This window comes from Amphiprion ocellaris, chromosome 8 (assembly GCF_022539595.1).
Source record: "Amphiprion ocellaris isolate individual 3 ecotype Okinawa chromosome 8, ASM2253959v1, whole genome shotgun sequence".
Lineage (NCBI taxonomy): Eukaryota > Metazoa > Chordata > Actinopteri > Pomacentridae > Amphiprion > Amphiprion ocellaris.
Genome location: NC_072773.1, coordinates 33,943,334 through 33,964,905, shown reverse-complemented (window position 1 = coordinate 33,964,905; position 21,572 = coordinate 33,943,334). Strand labels below are relative to the sequence as shown.

General features: G+C 39.0%; 2 protein-coding genes across 4 annotated transcripts; one reads left to right on the top strand and one right to left on the bottom strand.

Annotated features, from left to right (window-relative positions):
• Nucleotides 1-2,955: 2,955 nt before the first annotated feature.
• c8h1orf127 (chromosome 8 C1orf127 homolog) lies at nucleotides 2,956-12,995 on the bottom strand. The gene is made up of 11 exons (XM_035951459.2): nucleotides 11,865-12,995; nucleotides 11,701-11,783; nucleotides 11,521-11,622; nucleotides 11,310-11,434; nucleotides 11,079-11,219; nucleotides 10,946-10,984; nucleotides 10,706-10,843; nucleotides 10,514-10,598; nucleotides 8,432-8,628; nucleotides 8,145-8,262; nucleotides 2,956-5,923 (listed from the first exon to the last, which is right to left on the bottom strand). Exons 1-11 carry the CDS (start codon nucleotides 11,900-11,902, stop codon nucleotides 5,664-5,666), a joined length of 1,326 nt encoding a protein of 441 aa, XP_035807352.2. The 5' UTR covers nucleotides 11,903-12,995; the 3' UTR covers nucleotides 2,956-5,663.
• A 1,057-nt stretch (nucleotides 12,996-14,052) lies between these two features.
• On the top strand, nucleotides 14,053-20,467 carry tardbpa (TAR DNA binding protein a). Of its 3 annotated transcripts, XR_002746526.3 has the most exons (7): nucleotides 14,053-14,769; nucleotides 16,377-16,540; nucleotides 16,681-16,821; nucleotides 17,114-17,284; nucleotides 18,071-18,155; nucleotides 18,986-19,135; nucleotides 19,900-20,467. XR_002746526.3 is itself a non-coding variant. In XM_023277300.3 (6 exons), exons 1-6 carry the CDS (start codon nucleotides 14,529-14,531, stop codon nucleotides 19,078-19,080), a joined length of 897 nt encoding a protein of 298 aa, XP_023133068.1. In that variant the 5' UTR covers nucleotides 14,053-14,528; the 3' UTR covers nucleotides 19,081-20,467. The 3 variants fall into 3 exon arrangements, 2 of the variants coding, with proteins under 2 accessions (XP_023133068.1, XP_023133066.1); XM_023277300.3 differs by having other exon boundaries at nucleotides 18,986-20,467; XM_023277298.3 differs by having other exon boundaries at nucleotides 18,071-20,467.
• Nucleotides 20,468-21,572: the final 1,105 nt, after the last annotated feature.

The following is a 21,572-nucleotide window of genomic DNA, read 5'->3' as shown; positions in this document are numbered from 1 at the left end:
AACACAGGAGTCTTTACAGCACGTCGTCTCAGGAAGCAACACGCGCCAAGATTACTGCCCTTTAAGAAGCCCTAAGACACGACCAATCCCAAGTAGTATTTTATCTTGACAGTTTGCAGCGCTTTGTTTGCCTTTTCTGTGAAGCCTGGGGATAAAAGAGCAGCCTCTGTGAGCTGTGTCTGATTAGGATCTAATTGTTAACATTTGCTGTGTCTTTTTTTTTTTTTTTTTTTTAACTAGCAGCCCGGTGTTGCTATACATGCAGCAGGTAGAGGCCTTTTTCGGTGGTATGAAGGACTCTTCCCTTGCTGCTCTGGCGTGTTACTCAAGTACTAGTTAGCACTAAGGTGGCAGGAGAGGAGCCCCCAGCTCGACATCAACAACAACAACAACAACAACATCAACAAACAGGAATTGATGGCGAGTGTTTATTATCTGGTTTAATTGCTCCTCATCTGGAGGATCTGACAGTTGCGGTTAATGAGAGAGGGAGAGGAGGCGCACACTGTTGGCAGCCAGTTTCACAGTATAAGACGTGGAAGTGTGTGTGGGTGTGCATCTGTGGTGAAAAGAGGATAGATCGCATTCCAGCTCGACGGAAGCAGCACAGAAAGATGCAGGAAACATCAAACTGTTTATCAAATTATCAAAACAGAGGCCCTAAATCTGGAATTTCAAGCCCAAGCTTCAAACCCACACGCTTTTCCTGTAAACTACGTGTCTTTACTGTAAGAAATACACCTGTACCGGCCGAGACCTCGGCAGTTTGTGTGCAGGAATCAGATGGCAAGCAAAGACAGGATATCACTGAAATTGAGCTTCTTCCTTCATCTGGCCTGCAGCGGGTCTGGCTCACGTCCAGCTAGGACCTCCCTGACATTGTGCAGTGTCACGCACTCACGTCCAGGCGTGGTTCAGGTAAAACAAACAAAAAAAAGCATCAGTAGGTGCTTGAATCAGCGGGGATGCTCAGAGAAGGCCTGCAGGAGCGAAGCGATGCTCTGTATCCTCCGAAGAAACATGCAAGAATGAGAAAGTTCTACGTCGCCACACATTAACACAATATAAACACACACCACCACAACCACCATCGCAGGCTCGCTGTCCCATTCATAAATTCTCTCCTGTTGAGAAACACGGGCATTTCTTAAACCGGGCATACCCGCCCCTTTTACTACTCCGGCTCAGCAGGCCCACATGGGAACAATTAGGGGTATACTCAAGTTTGGCAAAGGTCCGTAGCAACCAGCTGCATCTGTTTTTATTTACCTTTTTGCTCTGGCGCTGTATAATGTCATGAGCACATCTGCTACTGTGCAACGTAACCGTGGTTACATGCGTGGTTGACCCATGATTCTGTAATTACCCGCCGAGCGAGATGAAGAGGCCCAGCAAACCACTCAAAGCCACACATAGCCTTCCTCCCCCCTTCCTTCTCCATGTCTCTCCAGTGGCATGAAGCCTCGGCTGCTGAGAGCTGCTAGCAGCCGAGCAGAGGTTGCTGAAGTGGCCTTTAATGGCCCAAAGTTGTATATAATAGTCATTTCCACTTCATTTTGGTGCCGTTAAATTGCCACTTAGTTAATAACTCTTCCTTTCTATTATAGTAGGACTGAATGTGGTTACACTGAAGTGAGATGGGGTGAGATACGCTTATCAGATTTCCTGATCTGATTGCTTGTTTGTGCTCACGTGACGCAGTTTATCACCCAGACTTCCTGTTGGACAACTCTCAAAGGTCTGAACATTAACTAGAAATATTACATTTTTGCAGCCGACTGTGGTTTGTGCAGAAATGCTCAGACTGATCTGATCAGAAGAGGCAAGAAGTTACTCCTCAGCATGCTTCTTGTTTGAAAAATTGCGCACACCCACGCACAACTGATCACATGAGGACACTGGGATTAATCACAGGTGGTGTTTCAGTGGCAGAGTACGATGCAGCAAGACGTCCCTCTGATGTTCCACACATCGGAATTAAATGAGGAAAAAGTTTCGCTTTCTCCGAAGGTCACGTGTTTTGTTTGAAATCCTGAAAGTTCACATTATTAAGCATCTTTACGCAGCAGACTCAAAGCGGCCAATCAAGACAGAACTTGTTTATAATAATGATGAGTGATTATGAGCAATAACAATGAAGACCATATATGGATCACTTCACAGAAGCTGGTGTGTGTGGGGGTTGGGTGCCACCATGCTTAGCATCTCCCAGATGTGCAAACCATATGCTCGGACTGAAATTAAAACAAAAAAGAAACAGTGCAACATGAAAGGGATTTTTTAACTTTGTAAAGACAGTTAACAGTCGACACAGATAGGGGTAATGGTCGACAGGCCACATGAAAGAACGGGGATGTTGGCGTGCTTTTTGCACCACTTATTCCATTTCCTGCTCATAAGTTCACTGAGCAGATGGGAACCAAAGGCACAAGGAAGTTTAGATTTTCTGCCCCACAGCCCATTGTATATGATGCATGTAACTGCGTAGCACTGCACTGTTATCATTTACAGAGGCTTTGGTGCATGCCAGGAGGTCACAATAACAAAGGTGAAAAGAAACAAAAGTGAAACATCTTCAGCCAATTCAGTCAACAGATTCTGATCCACGCCTGAGATTATGCACAGATTATACTTAAGTTTGTAAAATTTAAAGCAACTAATTGACTTCACTGGTAAACGCGGTCAATTAAACTCAACCTCTCGACTACATGTTGGATTTTCCAGAGTTATTCCATGATGAGCACACAGTTCATGAACCAAGCGCTGTGACTGAATGTAAGTTCACACCAAAAACATACAAAACTGGTTAATTTGGAAAAGATCATCTGGAGGCAGCCTGCAGCTCATCAAGAGAGGTTTCTGAAAACATATTCAATAGTGCCCTCTCCTGGTGGTTCAGTGTACTGCAGCAAAAATACATAGAGCAGCAACTGTGCAGCTTAAACAATGCTTGTTCAGACACTTTATTTCTTTTAACGAAGAAGATAAAAAGACGTTTGTAAAGCATAAATCTCATCTCAAGTCTACAGATCATCACTGACAAGCAGATAGTCTGAGTTATCAAAAAATGAAGTGTTCATTGTGAATTTCAGCAGCACAGGGCAGCTTCTCTGAAGGGTGGCATCAGCTGAAACTACTGCAGGGTCTTCACTTCATCAGCCTGTTGTGCCGCTCGGATAGAGACATGTTTATTTAACGCCTGCCTTCCCTGTGTCTGGATAATATCTACCCTGAGGCAATAGCTGGCAGAGGTCTGTCTGTATTTCTGCTTGTATAATCAACCTTCGCTGACCAACGCGTCACCTTTTCACAACTGCAAACAGACGCTAAGCATGTGGCACCGATGGAAACTACAATAAAAGGATCAGAAGGCCTTCCCAGCAAGCATTGGCTAACATTACTTACAAGTTCTAATAATATTTTAAAGAAAACATTAGAATCTAATGTTTGAAGAATGTTTTAAGGATATTTAACCCTCAGATCATGTTCCTTTAATGTTAAAAATGAACTGAAACTTAATAATACAAGACACACGTGAGAAGGACATTCTCAAAGCAGCATTCAAAAAATGTTTTCCAGAAATTATAGAGGCCTCGGATGATTTAAAGTCTAAAACATTTCTGTAATGTGACCTACTAACAAAGGTGGAACATTTTCCCTGCAATATTTTGCGGATGTTTTGGGGAAGTTGTTGAGTGGTATAACTGAGTTTTATATCATTTCTGTAACATTTTATGGTCTAGATTTTAGTTTCAAAGTGGTCTAAATCCACAACCCAAATATAGCGTTAGAGTGATGTTTCCAATGTTAGACCATTCTTGAAAACACAAAAACTACAGAAAGTCGGTTACACCACTCTGCTTCCCAACCTTTCATCTATAAAGCGTTTTCACAGTGTTCCACAGTGTAATATAGTCCATAAAACATTATCACAATGTTACGTGATAACAAAGGAGGAATGTTTTCAATGTAACATTCAACAAATGTTTAAAGAAGAACATTCTGGGAACCAAACAAACTACTTTCTGCAAAAAAAAAACAAAAAAAACAAACATGTTTTTAGAACAAGATGCATTATTGTCACTACAATAACAATGTACTGTACTACAGATAGATTTATTTCCACTGGTGTTTAATGCTTGAATGTTTTCTCCTCCCTTACATCTAGTAGCACTCTTTTAATCCCACTTTGTCCCATGAACATGTTGGACCACAAGTCAAGATCGGCGTAAACTGAAAACCTAATTCTTGAAATGAAGTAAAAATGGACAATTGTGTTCCTTTCTCTATATTTATACGCATTTTCCTGCCATTTAATTTATTTAATCAAATCAAAGATGTTGGTTATGAACATTTTGTTATACAAATGTAGTTGTCTAGTTAATAGGAAGGATGATATTTTACTATTAATGTTCTTATTTATAGAGGAGAGTTGTAGCAGATTTGCTTCCTTCACATTATGTTGCAGTTTTGTGTTTTTATGTTGTCTGATCGCACCGTTATTTTTTTCTCCCATTTCAATCCTCAAACATAATACTGCGCCAAGCTAAAAATATTTGTTAATCACTATACAGTCTTGAATGTATTAAAACTACAACTTCTATGGTAAATCGTACAGCAGGTTTGCTAGTTTTAACCATTTTGCTCAGGTGCGTGTTTTCTACTGGTATTGCCAATATTGTTCCTCTTTGTCAAGCCAAAGAAAAAGTCTGGCACTACACTAAAACTGTAAGTCAAGTCTAGTAAGGTTTAGAAAAAAATGAAATAAACAAACCAATAAAGGGGAAAATTGCATTTTTTTAAAGTCAGATGATGCTTTTAATGGTGGAAATGTTCTTTTTCAACATAAGTTCTTCACTATTATGATATGAACTATATTTTTTATGTTGAAGTTAATCTAAAGTGAAGTTGACACCTGAAAAAAACATGCAAGTAGTACTAAAATACACTGAAAAGTGTTGCTTGCAGCAACCGTACTGGATGAGAGAGTTGCGACAATACTACAAATACAGAGTGTCCCAAAAAATTTGACATCATTTCGCAGGCCAATCATTTTGGCAATTCTTGTTGAAATAACCTCACATTTTGACAGAACGTATAGAAACAGATCAAGATTTTATATTTAATGTTTTATTTTTGTTCTGTTTTCAGGTTGAGCCATGCCGTTCACTCCCAAACAGAAGTAATTTTGCGTCTTGGAATATGCTCACACACAGTCACCCAAGACTGTGCAGCGTATCTTCAATGCAAAATTTGGAAAAACTTCACCAAAAATAATAAACTTATGATGTTCAACACCTAAACTGTTCAATTTCATTGAGCTAGACTTAGTAGTTTTCAAGACAATTGCTTTTAAAATGATGTGAAATCTTTTGGGACACCCTGTATTATCAGGTTGCTTATTCTTCTAAGTCTACTTCTGCTTTCTCTGCTTTTGCTGTTCTTTATTCCCGACGCTTGTGTTGAACTGTTGGTCTTTTTGTTCAGTTGGAACCAGTGTAGTGAAAGACATTGTGGATGTTTCTGCTGTTGGCTTTTGTTTCAAGTAAATCTGGCTCTGCTGAGGTATTTGTGGCTGGATGTAGAAAATCAAAAAAGCTTATTTCAGTCGCATTCATGGAGGCGACGGTGTCATTATCAAACCTGGAGGATCCATTTCCACTCTAACTCTCTGGAATGTCATCAGTGTTAAAATTAAAACTGCTGCCATCTGTCTGTATGTGAGGAGAATTAGTTGTGGAAAACCCTGCAGTGTTCTCTTTAAATGAATCTCTGCGATTTGGTTTCTCTTTGGGGACGGCGGACGAGTCCAAGAACGGAGCTCCTGTAGTTACATTCTCATGTCTGAGGTTGAGCCTGGACAGATCTGAGATGTTTGGACCAGGAGAAGATGTGATGTGTGACGACGTGTCATCAGGCCGAGCTGCGGAGGTGTGATTGCATAAATTTAGCAAAGATGAGATTAATGGGCTGCATTTGTAATAATAATAACTTAAATTTGTAGCTGATAGAGCAATGTTTTAAGACTAACACTGAGAGAATCAAGCTCAGCATCCTGCCATAAAAAACACCTCCTTGTATTATTCCACCGCTTGCAGGTTTAAGTTCTTCTCCACTCCAAAAAAATGTGTTTCGCTTATTGTTATGTCTCGCAGATGTTTGACCCTCGCTGTTGGCAGAATGATGCATGTGCAGCGTTTGACACCAGAAGGCTGTTTTCATATTCATCTGCTGATGGAAGAAGGTTTATGTGTTCACCTTTAATCTGAGGTTGAGACATGAACCTACGAACATGATTTGCGGCGTCACGGCTAGTTTTTAAACCAACCGTGGGTTCAATACACAACTTACGCAAGCGTGACGTGACTTTAAAGTTCAAGTGTTCAAACTCACATTAGGAACATTTTTGTGCTTTTAAACATGAAACTAATTATATTTCCACCTCCAAAATAGCCTTTTTTTCTCATTCTCTCATTTTTTCATCTCCATTTCTCAGTGGAGAGCGAGTTGCTATGTTAAAATACATTAATTTGACATCTAGAAGGGATTTTTATCACCCAAATTCTAACATATTTATATTATTCTGATTATCAGGACTGTAAATGCAGGTAGACTATTTCAGGTTCCTAACATCCAATGAAGATTTGCACCATTTCTGGAACAGATTTAAAAACTTAAGAATGACACAGTTAAATATAAATATAGCAAAGGAAAGTTAAGTTGATCAGGAATCTGTTAATACACTGCACAGCCAAAAAAAAAAAAAAAGTTGAGCTTTGAGTACGGCAGTCATTCATGTTGTCATCGTTTTAATAAACTTCTGCAATCTCACAGCATTCATTTCTGTCCAGAGTTGCATTAATTTTTCACCAAGATCTTATATTGATGATGGGAGAGTCAGACCGCTGCACAAAGTCTTCTCCAGAACATCCCAAAGACTCTCAGTGGGGCTGAGATCTGGACTCTGTGGAGGACAATCCATCTCATGCTCCCTGATCCACTCATTCTCAATGTGAGCTTCATGACTCCTTGCATCATCATCTTGGAACATGTCCATGACATCAGGGAAGAAAAACTCCACTGATAGTAAAGACCTGGTCATTCAGTATATTCAGGTAGTCAGCTGACCTCATTCTTTGGGAACATAACGTTGCTGAACCTGACCAACCCCAGATCATAACCCTAACCCCCACAGGTCTGTACAGTAGGCACTAGCGATGATGAGGTCATCACTTCATCCGCCTCTTCTTCTTACCCTGATGCCCCCATCACTCTGGAACAGGGTAAATCTGGACTCATCAAGAGTCCAATTTTTATTATATGTAGCAAACTGAAGCCGTTTTTCTGATTAGCCTCACTGATCAGTGGTTTTCTTAGAGCTACAGCTATTTAGTCCCAATCCTTGAAGTTCCCATCACATTATGTGGGTGGAAATGCTCTGATTTTCACTATTAAACATAACTGTGAGTTCCACTGATTTCCTACAATCATCTAAGAGTTTGTTCTGACCACACTTGTTCCTCTAAGATGATGGTTCCCCAGAATCCTTCCAGGTTTTAATAATGCGTTGGACGGTTCTTAACCTGATTGTAGTAGTTTCAGAAATCTCCTTAGTTGTTTTCTTTGCTTGATGCAGGCCAATAATTTGACCCTTCTGAGACAGATTAACATCCTTTCCATGACCACAGGATATGTCTTCCAACATTTAAGAAATGAGAAGCTCCTCACTGCATCAGCTAGAGTTAAATAAGTTGTTTCATCACTGCAGTAACTATCCAATGGAAGGCTCTCACCTTTTTGCTTAGTTAAATCCATGTGAAGATTTATTTTTTTTGGCCAGCCAGTTTATATAAAAATATAAACTGCACAAGACAAGATTTAGAAAAATAAACTTGTGTGACCGTAAGATATAAGCTCCAAAAGTATCTTTCATGGCCTTTCATTTGCTGTTTGTTGCTTTCATTTACTTGAGTCTCACTTCAAACAGTAAAAAAGGTGTTAAGGTTAAAACATTAAGTGATTGACTGAGCAACAAACAAAAAAAAAGTCCTCGGCGTGACTACAGTAAACTCCCTGTGGTCAAAATAACATCCAATAATTAATCACCTCTTTAGTTTTACTGTGTTCATCAGCGGCACACTCACCTACACATGGCAGTGTGTTCTCCATGCTCCAGTGCATTTTGTGATTTGTCTCTTTGAAGGTGAGCACAACATCCGCCCTGTAGAACGGCTGCATGAGCTGTTTGCTGTCTGCGCAGGGCTGTAAAACAAACCAGGTTTAGATGTTTCACTCTGTCATGAGTCCTTAAGGGAAAAGACAAGCAGAATTTAAACCTTAACAAACATAAGAAACTGTCCAACCTGCACTACACAACACGCACCATCTGGGATTTATCTCTGATTTTGGTACCTGTTGTTCCAGCTCTTACCTTATATTGGAGTATTTGTGCTGTGGGAAGAGTCAGAGTCACAAATTGACTCGTCTCTTTCATGGTGAAGTTTTCTGTCTGGTTAATGGACACGTCGCTGACAGTCAGAGCTTCATTGTATGACCTGCCTCGTTTGGTCAAACCCATGCGGCGCTTGAAAATATGCAGCACAGTCGTCTCTGCTGTGGATGGAATCACTGAAATGTACATCAGATATGAAATTAGTTACCAAGATTAGATTATTTTCAGGTTTAATGCTATGTTATGCAACTACTTCACTACATTTGAGAAAGAAATATTGCACTTTTTAACCACTACACTTGCTCAGCAGATATAGTATCGATACTTTACAGATTATGTGCTCAGTTAAACACATAAAGAACACTCATGATTAAAGACTATATCAGTGGCTTGTGACCTCTTACAAAACAGCAGTATCTACCTGGGGTCCCTCCAAACTTCTTAGATGATTTCATTTAAAAGTCCCACATGGTGAAAATCAAGTTCTATCTTGTTGTGTGTTTGTTAGAAACTTAGAGGTGTTTAAAAAAGCAACAAACTATGAAGATGTGAAGAACTTTACTTCCCATACTCCTCAAGTCCTGCCTATATCTAACCAGCCTCTCACCTTTACAAACCAGTAAGAAATGGAACCAGGTGCTACGTGACACTTAATTGACCAATAGTTGTCCAGATAAAGCTGTGATTGACAGGTCTGGCTGTCAATCACAGATGCAGACAGTTTGTTCTTCCTGAAGGGGGCGGGAACAGTAGAGGCTTATTGGTTTTCAGAGTAAAACAACCTGTTCAGAACAACCTAAAATCTGGAGTTACACAGTCACGGAGCAATGAACCATCTTTGTCTAAGTGTTTTCAGCTGAAAAGCTAAAAGACATACTTTGGGGTCATTTGAGATTTTGCTTAATTTACCAATTTACCTTTGAATAGTTATTTCTAGAAAAAAATTTAAATTCTGTTTTTAAAAGCCCATTTTCAGAGACAAATCGGGTGGCAGAAGTATTTTTCCACCTCACATGAATCAACTCATAATCCAAACAAATTTATTTTGTGACCCTGTAGAGGAAGTCTGACCGAACCTGAGAACCACTGGACGAAAGTAAGGAACTTTATATAAAGTAGTTTAAACTGCCTCAGACAGACAGACAGACAGACAGACAGATAGATAGATAGATAGATAGATAGATAGATTAGTGCAGGACTGAACAAAAACATAAATTCAGCATAAAAATTTACTTTTGTGACTTTGTTAAAAAGTAAAAAATCTCATTTCTCTTGTTTTGGTTCGAAAAGGGTTAAATTCAGACAATTGTGCACAAAAAAAGTCTTTTAAGGTGTTCATCTGGTGACAAATTCTCAGGTATTGAGTTAAACCGTACCTGACTAGTGGCATTAAATGATCAGATAGTGTGACCAGTGACTATAAAAGCCCACCTTAAAAATGTGGCTTTATCCAAATGACACAAGATGATGAGAGAAAGATGGGAATGGACTGTTAATAAACTGGATGTTGGCGGGTCAGTTAGAGCTATAGACAGTACACTTGAATGTGCACAACTCCAATGTCTGTCATCAAACAAATGGTTTCAGATGGAATATTCTGGATGAACGTGTCCAACAGTGGGATCCTGCCTCCCACCAACTTCATCAAGTCCTTCAGGAAGAGCGGGACAACATTCAACAAGCAGCACAGACAACCTCATTAACTCTGAGTGTCTTGTTACCCACTTTTAATTGCATATGACCACACTGTCCATCTGCTCATTATCATTCCCAATATAAAGCGTACTTAGCTGTTCCATGACTTCCATTCTGTTGTAGAGATGTCACATATTGGAACAACAAATCTTTATTTCCATATGTTAAAAACGATTAATGGATTTTTTAAAAAATATTACATTCTGCATTTATATTTTTGTGTATAATATGTTGTTGCAGTGCTTTTCCTTTACTGAAGTGTGTGAATAACTCTTAATTTCTGTGTTAATCATATTAAAGTCACAGTTCAAAATGTTGCAAAGATAAATCACCTCCAGCTCTGGTGATTCTTTGCTTGTTACTCACCTTTTGGACATGTTGCCTCCATGCTGTAGGCAAACTGACCCCTGACCAGCTTCAAGGCCAAAAATTCCCCCTCGTGTTCCATTATCTGTTAACCAAAGCAAAAACGTTTCCAAAATACATCCATTTAGTACATTTCTGTTGTAATATTGCCAATGGTCACTAGGTGGCAGGATGCTATGTGGAGTTTCTCACTTTGACTGGACTTAAGATCTCTCTCCTCCTGCCCTGAACTGTGATGTCTGCTGCAGTCACGTCCACGTTCATCTGGATCAAACTGGCATCTTCCAGCGCCACTATGAGGTGGTCGCTCAGAGACAGAGACCACGGCAGCTGGAAGTAAAACCAAACATTTAGACACACAAAAACAAAGCCTTTCTCTCTCATCCGTACACATGTATAATCAGAAATTCAGGAGCTGGTTTTAATAGCTACCTCATTATCCCAGTTTCCACGGGGAACTTGTCTGATCACCTGAACACACAAACACATCTTATCCAGCATTAATGGTAAAAATAACACTGATGTAAAAACACCCAAGCTACATATTAAAACTGTGAGCAGTTACCTGAATATACTCGGGGTCACACTGGATTTGTTCTCCGCTCTGGATTGAAACTACTGGACACTTCATGACCAAACTGTGAGGTCTTCCTTCGAATCGATTCATCCTTTTCACCAGGTTCAGTGTGAGGATATTAAATCCGTGCTAAAGAATTAATATACGCCAAGACAGTTGTCACAATCAAGCCCAGAAGTCAGAGTTTGTATACTTGGATTACATATTTCTTCAACATACCTGTTGCTGGACCAAACATCCAGTGTAGCTGACTGTAAAAATGAAGTTGTTGTTGTGGTTTTTGTGCAGGGAGAATCCACAGACAGACAGCTGGAGGTTAAGGTGATCCAGAGACGCGAGGTTGACTTGTGGAAAAAAAACGAGATGACAGAAGAATTTATTTTTTCAAATGTATGTGAAAATTTAACATTTATGCATCAGACAGGTTTACCTTGGATCTGTAAAGCCCCAGACAGCCAGACTCCGAGCCCTTCGATTCTCGCACTGTGGATCCACAGCTCCATGTATTCAGAAAAACACGTCACATCCTCTTCTGAAAAGCAAATATCCTCTCGTATGAATTATGAAAGCAGCAGCAACAACTGCAAATCATCACAGAATGAATGTTTACCGGTTAATTTTGCTGTTGGAGCATCAATCCATTCTTGTTTCTGAATGGAAAACACAGTCGTTGTGATAAAACACTGTAAAACACTGGAGAAAAAACACAGAATTGAGCTTATATTTTAAAACAGCTGTGAATAACTGAAGTCAAGTCTTGTCTGTGGTACTCACTTAGTTCTGAGCAGGATGTTTAATCTGATCTGATCCATGATGAAGTGACAGAAAACATCAGAGGGAAGTCCTATTTGTAGGTGACGGGTGAAACACAGGTGTGTTTACTTTGCGTCTTAGGAGGTAAGTGACAAAAAAGTCACAAAGAATGTCTCAAATGTGTGAAAACGGGCTTTAAAGCAACATGTAAAGTTGTAAAGGATTGTGCTGTTGTTGCGCCTTGAATTAGCCCTTTCATTTTCTGGGTCCTCCTTTTATATCTTAAAAAGTTTTAAAACAGTCTCATGCCATATTATTACTCCGGGGAAATCACCAGACACTGAGATGGGTGTTCACTTCAGTGATAAACTGGATTATTCCCAACAAGACGGGCCAAAGTCTTCTCCATGTGCCGAGCAGACTGAGGTCATCTGGACTGTGCAGGACGCTGTTAAGACTTTTTATAGACACCGTACATCTGCAGTCTTTCAGTGGTCTTCTGGGAATATGGAAGCACTAAGAGGGACAGGAAGAGACTGAATAACCTGATCAGCAGGACCAGCTCTGTCCTGGACTCCACTGAGGAGGTGGATTAAAGGAGGATGTTTGCCAAGCTGCCATCAGTCATGGACAACAGCTTTCAACCTGACAGTTGAGGCCTTAAGCAGCTCCTACAGCAAACCACAGCGCAAGAAGAAGCGTTAATGCAAGTCCTTCCCTTCTTCATGAGTCAGACTTTAAATGTGACCATGACATAATGCATTACAGTTACTCTATTTACCTTTTAAAGTGCAATATTATAATCTAACGCTGTTGCTCTTTAAGACTTTTTAAATGCAATTCTGAACACTGTATTAATTCTGTACATGTGAAAGGTTTACATAGTGTAGTCTTTATTGTTTTTTTTTTCTTGTTTTGTAGTTTTTGCCTCCAGTTTTAACTAGCAGCTGAAATGGAAATGAATTTCCCCAGTGAAGAATCAGTAAAATTGATCTTTTTTCCTTCCATATATTCTGAATTATCTTTTTCCAGCTCTTTATTTAGAGCTACTACTACATCTCAAACTATTACAACATCATTAAAAAGTTTAGTATTTTCTATTAGTTATTGAAGAAAGTTAAAATTTAATATATTTTACATGCATTACATGTAAAGTAAAATTTTCAGATTGTTTTCTATTTCAATTTTGATCAACCTCCTAAGACCTGAGCTTTGGTTGGGCTTGTATTTTAGATTTTTTCTAGTTATTTGCTATAAAGAGTAACTAATAAATATAATAACTGGATAATATCTAATTATTATTATAATAATAATAATAATTATTATTATTATTATTATTATTATTATTATTATTATTATTATTAATTTATTAATAACAATATGCTCTTTAAAAAAAAGATGTCGACACGTGGACGCCAGGTCATATTGTGTTGTTTACAGTGTGTCAGTTCTGTATTTATTCATATTTCATTTCTGATCCTTGTACATATTGTGAATGTTATTACTTTATTATTATTATCATTATTAGCTAAATATGCTTGCTGTAACAATGTGAACTTCCTCTGGTGTGGGGAGCAATAAAGGATTATCTTATCTTATCTTATCTTATCTTATCTTATCTTATCTTATCTTATCTTATCTTATCTTAATAATAATACCAACAACAATGGTATTAATAATAATAACAACAACAATAATAATAGCAGTATAGATTTAATCTCAATATAATATCAATATAATAAACTAAATAATAAGATATTAGATATTATCCAATTATTATAATCATTGGTTACTCCTTATCCCAAACAACTGGAAGAAATCTAAAATGCAATCCCAACCAAAGCTCAGGTCTTAAGAGGTTAAACATATTATTTAGTCAAAAAAAACTTACACTGTAATCTCCAAAACAATTTCTCAGTCCGCACCTTTCCTTTGTGCTTTGAGGTGAACAGTTACGGTTAAACTTCAAAGGGTAGTTTACGAGTGTAAATCTCTGCACATTGTAAGTGAAGAAACTGGACTAGACTGAAACAACTAGTAACATAAGGTTTAAAGCAACTTTATAAAAGTTGACAGGCAATTAATTATGTGAAGGTCAAACTTAAAGTAGAAACATTTTTAATTAAAATTTTTGGCATCCCTACAAAAAATGGCAGTGCGCCCTCCCAACCCGATGATGTCATCTACAAGGTGAGCATCATCACTAGGAGCAGCCATTTTGTTAGCTAGCTTGAGGTTACGGAGGTTAGCAGCCGGAGGTATGTTCACTGTGGTGTTTAAATTTCTTAGAACAACATAACTTGCCTGTGTTGTTGTTTGCGTACATTTTCAGGCCACATGCTCGCAAGCGAGAAGACGACTCGTGTGTTTGTTGACAGTAAACACGGCGCGGAACTGGATGACCATTCATTTGTGTTGAGTTTGTTAGCTCACGAGCTAGCTGGCTAACTTGTTTACCGTTACAGAAAACATGCAGCTTTCATGGCCGTCAGCTATTAAATGTTAGACAGTTGTGGCAGCTTCGCTCGGTTTGTCTGAGTTACGTTTGCTTTTTTAACCCGGTTACGCAGAACTTCAGCCCAGGATCGACACCGCAAACTCGCGTGTAGCGTTGTGGTGCTTACTAATAACTTGAGCTCCATCAGCTGATTCCAGTCGGACCAGCGCTCAGCCATCCTGGACACCATGTCGGAGCTGTACATTCGGGTGGCTGAGGATGAGAACGAAGAGCCCATGGAGATCCCCTCGGAGGACGACGGCACCGTTTTGCTGTCGTCGGTGGCAGCCCAGTTTCCGGGGGCTTGCGGGCTGCGGTACAGAAACCCGGAGTCCCAGTGCATGAGGGGAGTCCGGCTGGTGGAGGGAGTCCTGCATGCACCCGAGAACGACTGGGGGAACCTGGTCTATGTCGTTAATTACCCCAAAGGTGAAGTATGAGTTGGTGTGAATCACTTGCAGGTGTGCAACTCTGTCCATAAACATTAAGTCCCTATTTTTTGCATTTTAAGGTGCAACTAATGAGATGTAATACATAATAATTGTATATAATCTTCTATATATTTATAAGAAGAAAAAATCATCTGTATATAATGTTTTTTTACTGCAATTTTTGCACTGTTTCTTTTTCTTATCTATTCCTGCACTGCCTTTATACTTTTTCTTTGGAGCTGCTGTAACAGTGAACTTTCCCCACTGTGGGATCAATAAAGTTTATCCTTATCGAAGCCACGCAGTACCTCCCACTACCATGAAGGTGATAGATAGATAGATAGATAGATAGATAGATAGATAGCTGAGCCATTCCTCCACATCTGTACAATAGACAATATTCCACTGGATATGTATACCACTTTTTTGCACTATGAACAGCATTATCCGCTTTTTGCACTGTCATCATGTGGCAATTGTCATTTTTGCACTACTGTGTTCACATATTCCTTTCTAGATTGTAAATATTTGTATATATTGTCTTATATTTATGATTTTTATTACTACTATTTTTCCCATGTTCTTCTTTCTATAGTTTCTTTATTTTGGTTATTCTCTTTCCATATTCCTAGGGTGACACCAACAGCCGAAACCAAATTCCTTGTATGTTGTGTACATACTTTGCCAATAAAGCTGATTGTGACATATTACGTGTAAGAAAAACAAGGTGCAAATTGTAGAGAAACCAAGATAAGCCTCAAGAAAAAACAACAAATGGTGCTAGTAGACTACAAAAACATATAAATACACTACAAACATTTGATGTGGTGGGAGCCAGATTTAATGCACAGTTGAGTTATTGGAGTGTAGCAGTTACAATACTCAGGTGCGGTTATAATTTTTGAGTAGGGTATAGTTAGTCTAACCTTGCTAATATATATGCTGTCAGTATATTTGAAACAACATTCAGTATACTGCAACACAGTTTAACAGCAGCACAAACTGCAACCTCCAAACAAACCATAAATGCAGGGCTTATTGTGTTAGACTGTTCAATTGAATTCAGTTTTATTCACATAGTGCCAATGCACACCATGAGTCATCTCAAGGCACTGCACATAGTAAAGGTGTAGGCTTTACAAATGGAAATTATAGAGAGAAACCCAACATATCCAAAGATGACCTTTAACAGGAAGAAATTCCAGCAGAACCAGGTGTAGAAAGAATAAGAAGAATTAAACACAAATTGTGAGAGACAAGACTCAAAGTTAGACATGCGTTGGTGGTATGTAAATGAGTGGATAATAGAGTGATCTGACTCATTAGTTGGAAGAGAAATGCCAATGCTGCGTTTATTTTTTTAATCATATTTTGACAAAAATGTAGGCAAGTTCCTGCAGCAAAGCTTCAAACTGTTATGGAAAGTTATCACAGATTATGGCAGCATGTTACTACCCATGAGGATCCTCACTATTCTATTTATTGAATGTGCTGTACTAACATCCCAGAGGGGCCATGTTTGACTTTTTCCATCATTTCAAGGATTTTTGTATTTTTATGTAGTCAGATGTTTTACTGATGTCAGGCTCTATTTATTCTCCACAGATAACAAAAGGAAGATGGAGGAAATAGACGCTGCCTCAGCTGTGAAAATTAAAAGGGGCTTTCAGAAAACATCAGATCTCATTGTCTTGGGGTTACCATGGAAAACAACAGAACAAGATCTGAAAGATTATTTCAGCACCTTCGGGGAGGTCATCATGGTGCAGGTATTGATGTCTCTTGTTCCTTTTAAATATTTTGATCAGCACTATTTTGATAGGCTTTGAGTGAAGTAAGAATATTTGCATTTTGAAAAACGGTGTGAATTGGTAATGAAGATCGCTCACCTGCCCTGTGTTTTCTCCAGGTTAAGAGAGATGTAAAAACTGGCAACTCGAAAGGTTTTGGCTTCGTCCGGTTCACTGACTACGAGACACAAACCAAAGTCATCGCTCAGAGACACATGATTGATGGACGATGGTGTGACTGCAAACTTCCCAACTCAAAGGCATGTTGGGCTTTTAAAACTTAACACAGATTCCCTGTAGGTCAAGGATCAGTTGATAAGAATTTGGTGCATGCTAGTAATCCCTAGGTATTTTGAAGGACTGGCTTTTTTTCAGTCTTTACCCTTGTTAAACTCTGATAATCACAAAATAAGAATTGAACTTTAATGTAGGATTCAAATGATTAGATTTTAGGAAACTGTCGCTGAATTCGTCAGTAGCAGGACTCGGAATAAAAATAGGAATATTAATATAGGCGATTTAAATTATGGCTGTGTCCCTTTGTCCTCTCAGGCGTGTCCTGATGAACCCATGCGGAGCCGTAAAATCTTTGTTGGCCGCTGTACAGAGGACATGACAACTGACGATCTGAGGCAGTACTTCATGCAGTATGGCGAAGTCACTGATGTCTTCATCCCCAAACCTTTCCGGGCGTTTGCCTTCGTCACATTTGCTGATGACCAGGTGAGTTAAAATAAGAGTATATAGTATAATATTAGGTTAGTTGACAATATAGTAATGAGCCAGACAGACAGACCGAGTTACTATGTGAATTGAGAAAAATCTGGGCTACACTGTAAAAAAGAACTGTTGTTTTTGCGGTAAAATTCTGGCAGCTGTGGTCGCCAGAATACTACCAGTAAATTACAGTAAAACATTTTCCACATTTACAGTTAAGAAATGTATTGATATTGTTGATTGCAGTGATAAAAAAAAAGTGCTTCTATATTTTACTGTAAAAAACAAAAGTTTAAACCTTTGGAAATTTACATTAAAATACCACATAAAATAAAGTTTGTGTAACTTATTATAGATATTACGGCATTTTTCCATTATCAGCACAACAGTATATTTAACATTAAATATGTATACTTTTAGTAAAAATTGTGGTTAAAGCGGTCTCAAAAATTAAAGCATATGTCTGTTATTAACACAAAAGTACAACAGTTTGACCGGTGACAAACTGTACTTTTTACATGCAATAAATGCAGAAATTTCCATGTTACTATTTACGGTGATTCAGTGTTATATAAACGGCATCAAACTGTTTTAGAGTTGACAGATTTTTACTGTCATTGTTTGACAGTTTTTCACTGCAAAATGTACAAATATTTTTCAGTGTATAAATATTACAAATTAAAAGCATAGAAATTGAATGTGTGAATGTAGATATGTCACATAGCAATATCTATGAATATTAAGAAGTTACCAGAAAAGACTGGTTGTGAGTCCTTCTCACTTCTTTCCCAGGTCGCCCAGGCGCTGTGTGGAGAGGACTTGATCATCAAGGGCATCAGTGTGCACATCTCCAACGCTGAGCCCAAACACAATAATAGTAGGCAAATGATGGATCGAGGGCGGTTTGGGGCTGGTGGGTTCAGTCAGGGCTATGGCAGTAATCGCGGTGGGCTAGGCAGCGGTAGCGGAGGGGTTAACTTTGGGGCTCTCGGCCTTAACCCGGCAATGGTGGCTGCTGCCCAGGCAGCGCTGCAGAGCAGCTGGGGAATGATGGGCATGCTGGCTAACCAGCAGGGTTTGACCACAACGGCAGGCACAGCCACCACCACCCGAGACCAGACCTATAGCTCTGCCAGCACCAGTTACAGCAGCCCCAGCTCAGCTAGCCTCGGCTGGGCTGCAGGCACTAACACTGCCCCCAGTGGTGGCTTCAGCTCCGGTTTTGGCACGTCTATGGAATCTAAGTCTTCTAGTTGGGGAATGTAGCTAGCTTTGAGTTGACCCTTTCTGTTGCTATTGGGCTAATCTGGTAAGTATACCTACGGGAAGTGGGGGGTGGGAGGGGCGGCTTATATCTTGTGATTATTAAAAAAAAAACAAAAAAAACCTGCCTTTTATTTTGTTAAAGAGAAATTTATACTTGTGTGTGACTGATTGTATAGTCATGCATTGAATGGGTGAGAAGTTGTGTTTGTCAGTGGGAACCGCCACACTACCTTGTTTCGTTTTTGAGAATATGTTACACAAAGATGACTGTGCATGCGAGATAAATTATTTATAACATGCACGAGTATCTTGAGAGCCCCCCATAGCCCTTTGTAAAATGGGCTTTATATAATTCTATGTATGTATGTGTTTGATTGTATCTTTTTGTTTGTTTTTGTTTGACTTTTTTCGGAAAAGCCTTCATGAAAATCTCTTCTGCAGTTCACCAACTCTTTCCCAATTTCCCGGGAGGAAGCGCCTCATTGGCAGCAATGTTCGACAGATCTCAGTATCAATTCCCCTCCTTCCATGTGTAAATGCTTTGTCATCCAAGAACACAGCTTCACTCTGCGTCATATACTGTGTTAGACGGTGGGTGTTGTCTTTTTCCTCTCCCCTTTTTTTGGGATTATAGAAATCTTGTCTGCTTTTTGTCGCTTTTCGAGATCAATGAGTGGGATTGATGTTGGACGGAGTGAGAATGAGCGAACGGAGAGCAAAATGAAAGAAAGCACGTGTGAGAAGGACTGTTTGTGCAGAGTTTTTTTTTAAAGAGACAAATGCCTGCGAGAGTTGAGAAGAACCTGTGGCTTTTGTGCGAGTGTGAGAGGAAGAAGCAAGTACGAGTGTGTTCCCAGTGGCCATCACAAGGACATTTATTGCGTCTCGAGATCCCTAAGGTCTCTGCTTTCTTTCATCGTTTTCTATCAACCTTAATTCTTTAAGATCACGTGAAATGTCAAGTGCTATGAGTATTTGTATTCTTTTTGTAGCTTTCTCTTGCTGTCTGATTTGATGTGGGTGCTGCGTCTGGTTGCGTGCTTTTATTTTCTCCTTGTTACCACCCCTCTCTGTGTGAAAATGTGACTTTGTGCAGGTGAAGTCTGTGTGGGGGATAAAACACTGAAAGCGTGCTGAAGTTTGCAAGTGAGCTCAGAGATTGACGTGAATGTTTGACAAGCTCCCATTGAAAGTTTGCGTTTGAAGTGGTTACGAATGCATTTTCTATGTTTTGTGAATCAAAGGGAAGTCTGAAATAAAATTGAATTTGACTAGGTATAATACGCTCTTTGACAGTGACTTATTCTTGACTTTACATTAATTTAAACTGCCGACACTTTAATTCACATGTATAGGGACCTCGGACACGGAAAGCCCAGGTTGCACCTGAATCCGGTCAGTTACACAGAAGAAGAAGACATTGTTGGGTGAGCCGGTGCAAACCACAGTGGAAACGCTGCACAGCTGCCTTAATCCTGAAAAGGATCTTCTTCACCTCACTAGCAAGGCGCCTTGGACCATTGAAATTTAGAGCAAATCATATTAAATTATAATCTAAAGTATTTTTTTTAATACTTGGGAATGTCACAGCTAGGACCAGTGTCACACCAGCAGTTGGGGCGGTGAAATGTGTCACTCAAATCCTGCATTTTTGTCAGTAAATGCTTTATTCTTCTACCTCCAAACGCTCTAAGAAAGTAAAAACTCATGTCGATTTTCAATGTGGTGCAGTAGGATGTCGGTTTGTCAGGACGTGTTCTTGTTATTCTGTTTATTTTCACTGTATAGTGGCTGAAATGTTCAAGCTGACTGATTTTTAAAGGGACTTTAACTTAACAACTGAACGTACCAGCAGGAATTCACACTCTGTCTATTAAAGTATTAGTGTTGCGTTGTAAAATAAAAGTTTGGAGTGTTTAATCATCTGTGGTCTCTTAATGTAGATCAAGTGTTGTATTTTAACTGGGCTCCACCTCAGGCTGTAGTTTTCAAGAAGTTTCTTTACTTTTAGTACTTTAAAAAAATTGCAGCTCAGATTTAGTGAATTTTGAAACTACTGTAGTGTTGTGTACTTTGTAGTATTTTATGCTGGCTGGTTACTGGGTGTAGTTTCACTTTTCTGCCTGTTGATGGTGCTGCTGTGCCAATTTTGTAATCACGTTTTCTTTCTTTGTAAAGGGTTGTGGATTTTTTTTTTGTTTTTGTGATTCTTGTGCAATTTGTTTGCACAGTGAGAACAACTAGCAATCTAACTGGATAATTATTAGGTTCCTAAATCAATTTAAAGTAAAAAACAAACAAACGTGCAGCCCACATCTTAAATTGCTCCTGACCAGTGTCATTTGCTGCAGATATTTTGAAAATACTTTGAGATAATAATTTAGCGAATGAGTGTATGTCTGCTTGCTTGCAAGGTTTCTGAAAGCTTATTTTTGAAAAATGATTACTTTCTAAAAAAAAAAAATCTGTTCATAAGATGTGCTAATTACTTTTTTAAAAAAGGGCAAGATTTCAAAATCTGATAAACAAAAAAAACTTAAAATCTGTGTTGGACATATTAAGACCTGTTACAATTTAGTCAAATCTCTAGTGATAGTACAGGCAGTGAGGGCTGTTTATTCCCTGCATGGTCAAAGGTAAACAGTCATAAGGACTGCTTTGAGCAACAACAATCCCTTCTGTGACAAAAACACGTTTCAATGATTCCATTATAAAAAAAAAAATCACTATAGAAGTCACTGGAAACTCAAGACTACCATGATATACACTATAACTACTGAAATACAATTCAGGTTTGCTGTTGTTAACGTTGGACCACAGTGGGAATTAATGCTCTAGCAGGTTGAGAAAGTTTTCACGAGTTTGTGTCAGCGTGGTTCTGGGAGGTGATCTGGTTTCTGAGGATTCTCTCTGCTAGCTTCTCTGAGGTACTTCTCTGGTTCTATATAGCTCAGTCATTACTGAAAACATTTCAGGAAACTTTCTCCTGCTGTTTTGAAGTTTTCAATTAAAGGCAAACTTAAGTGTT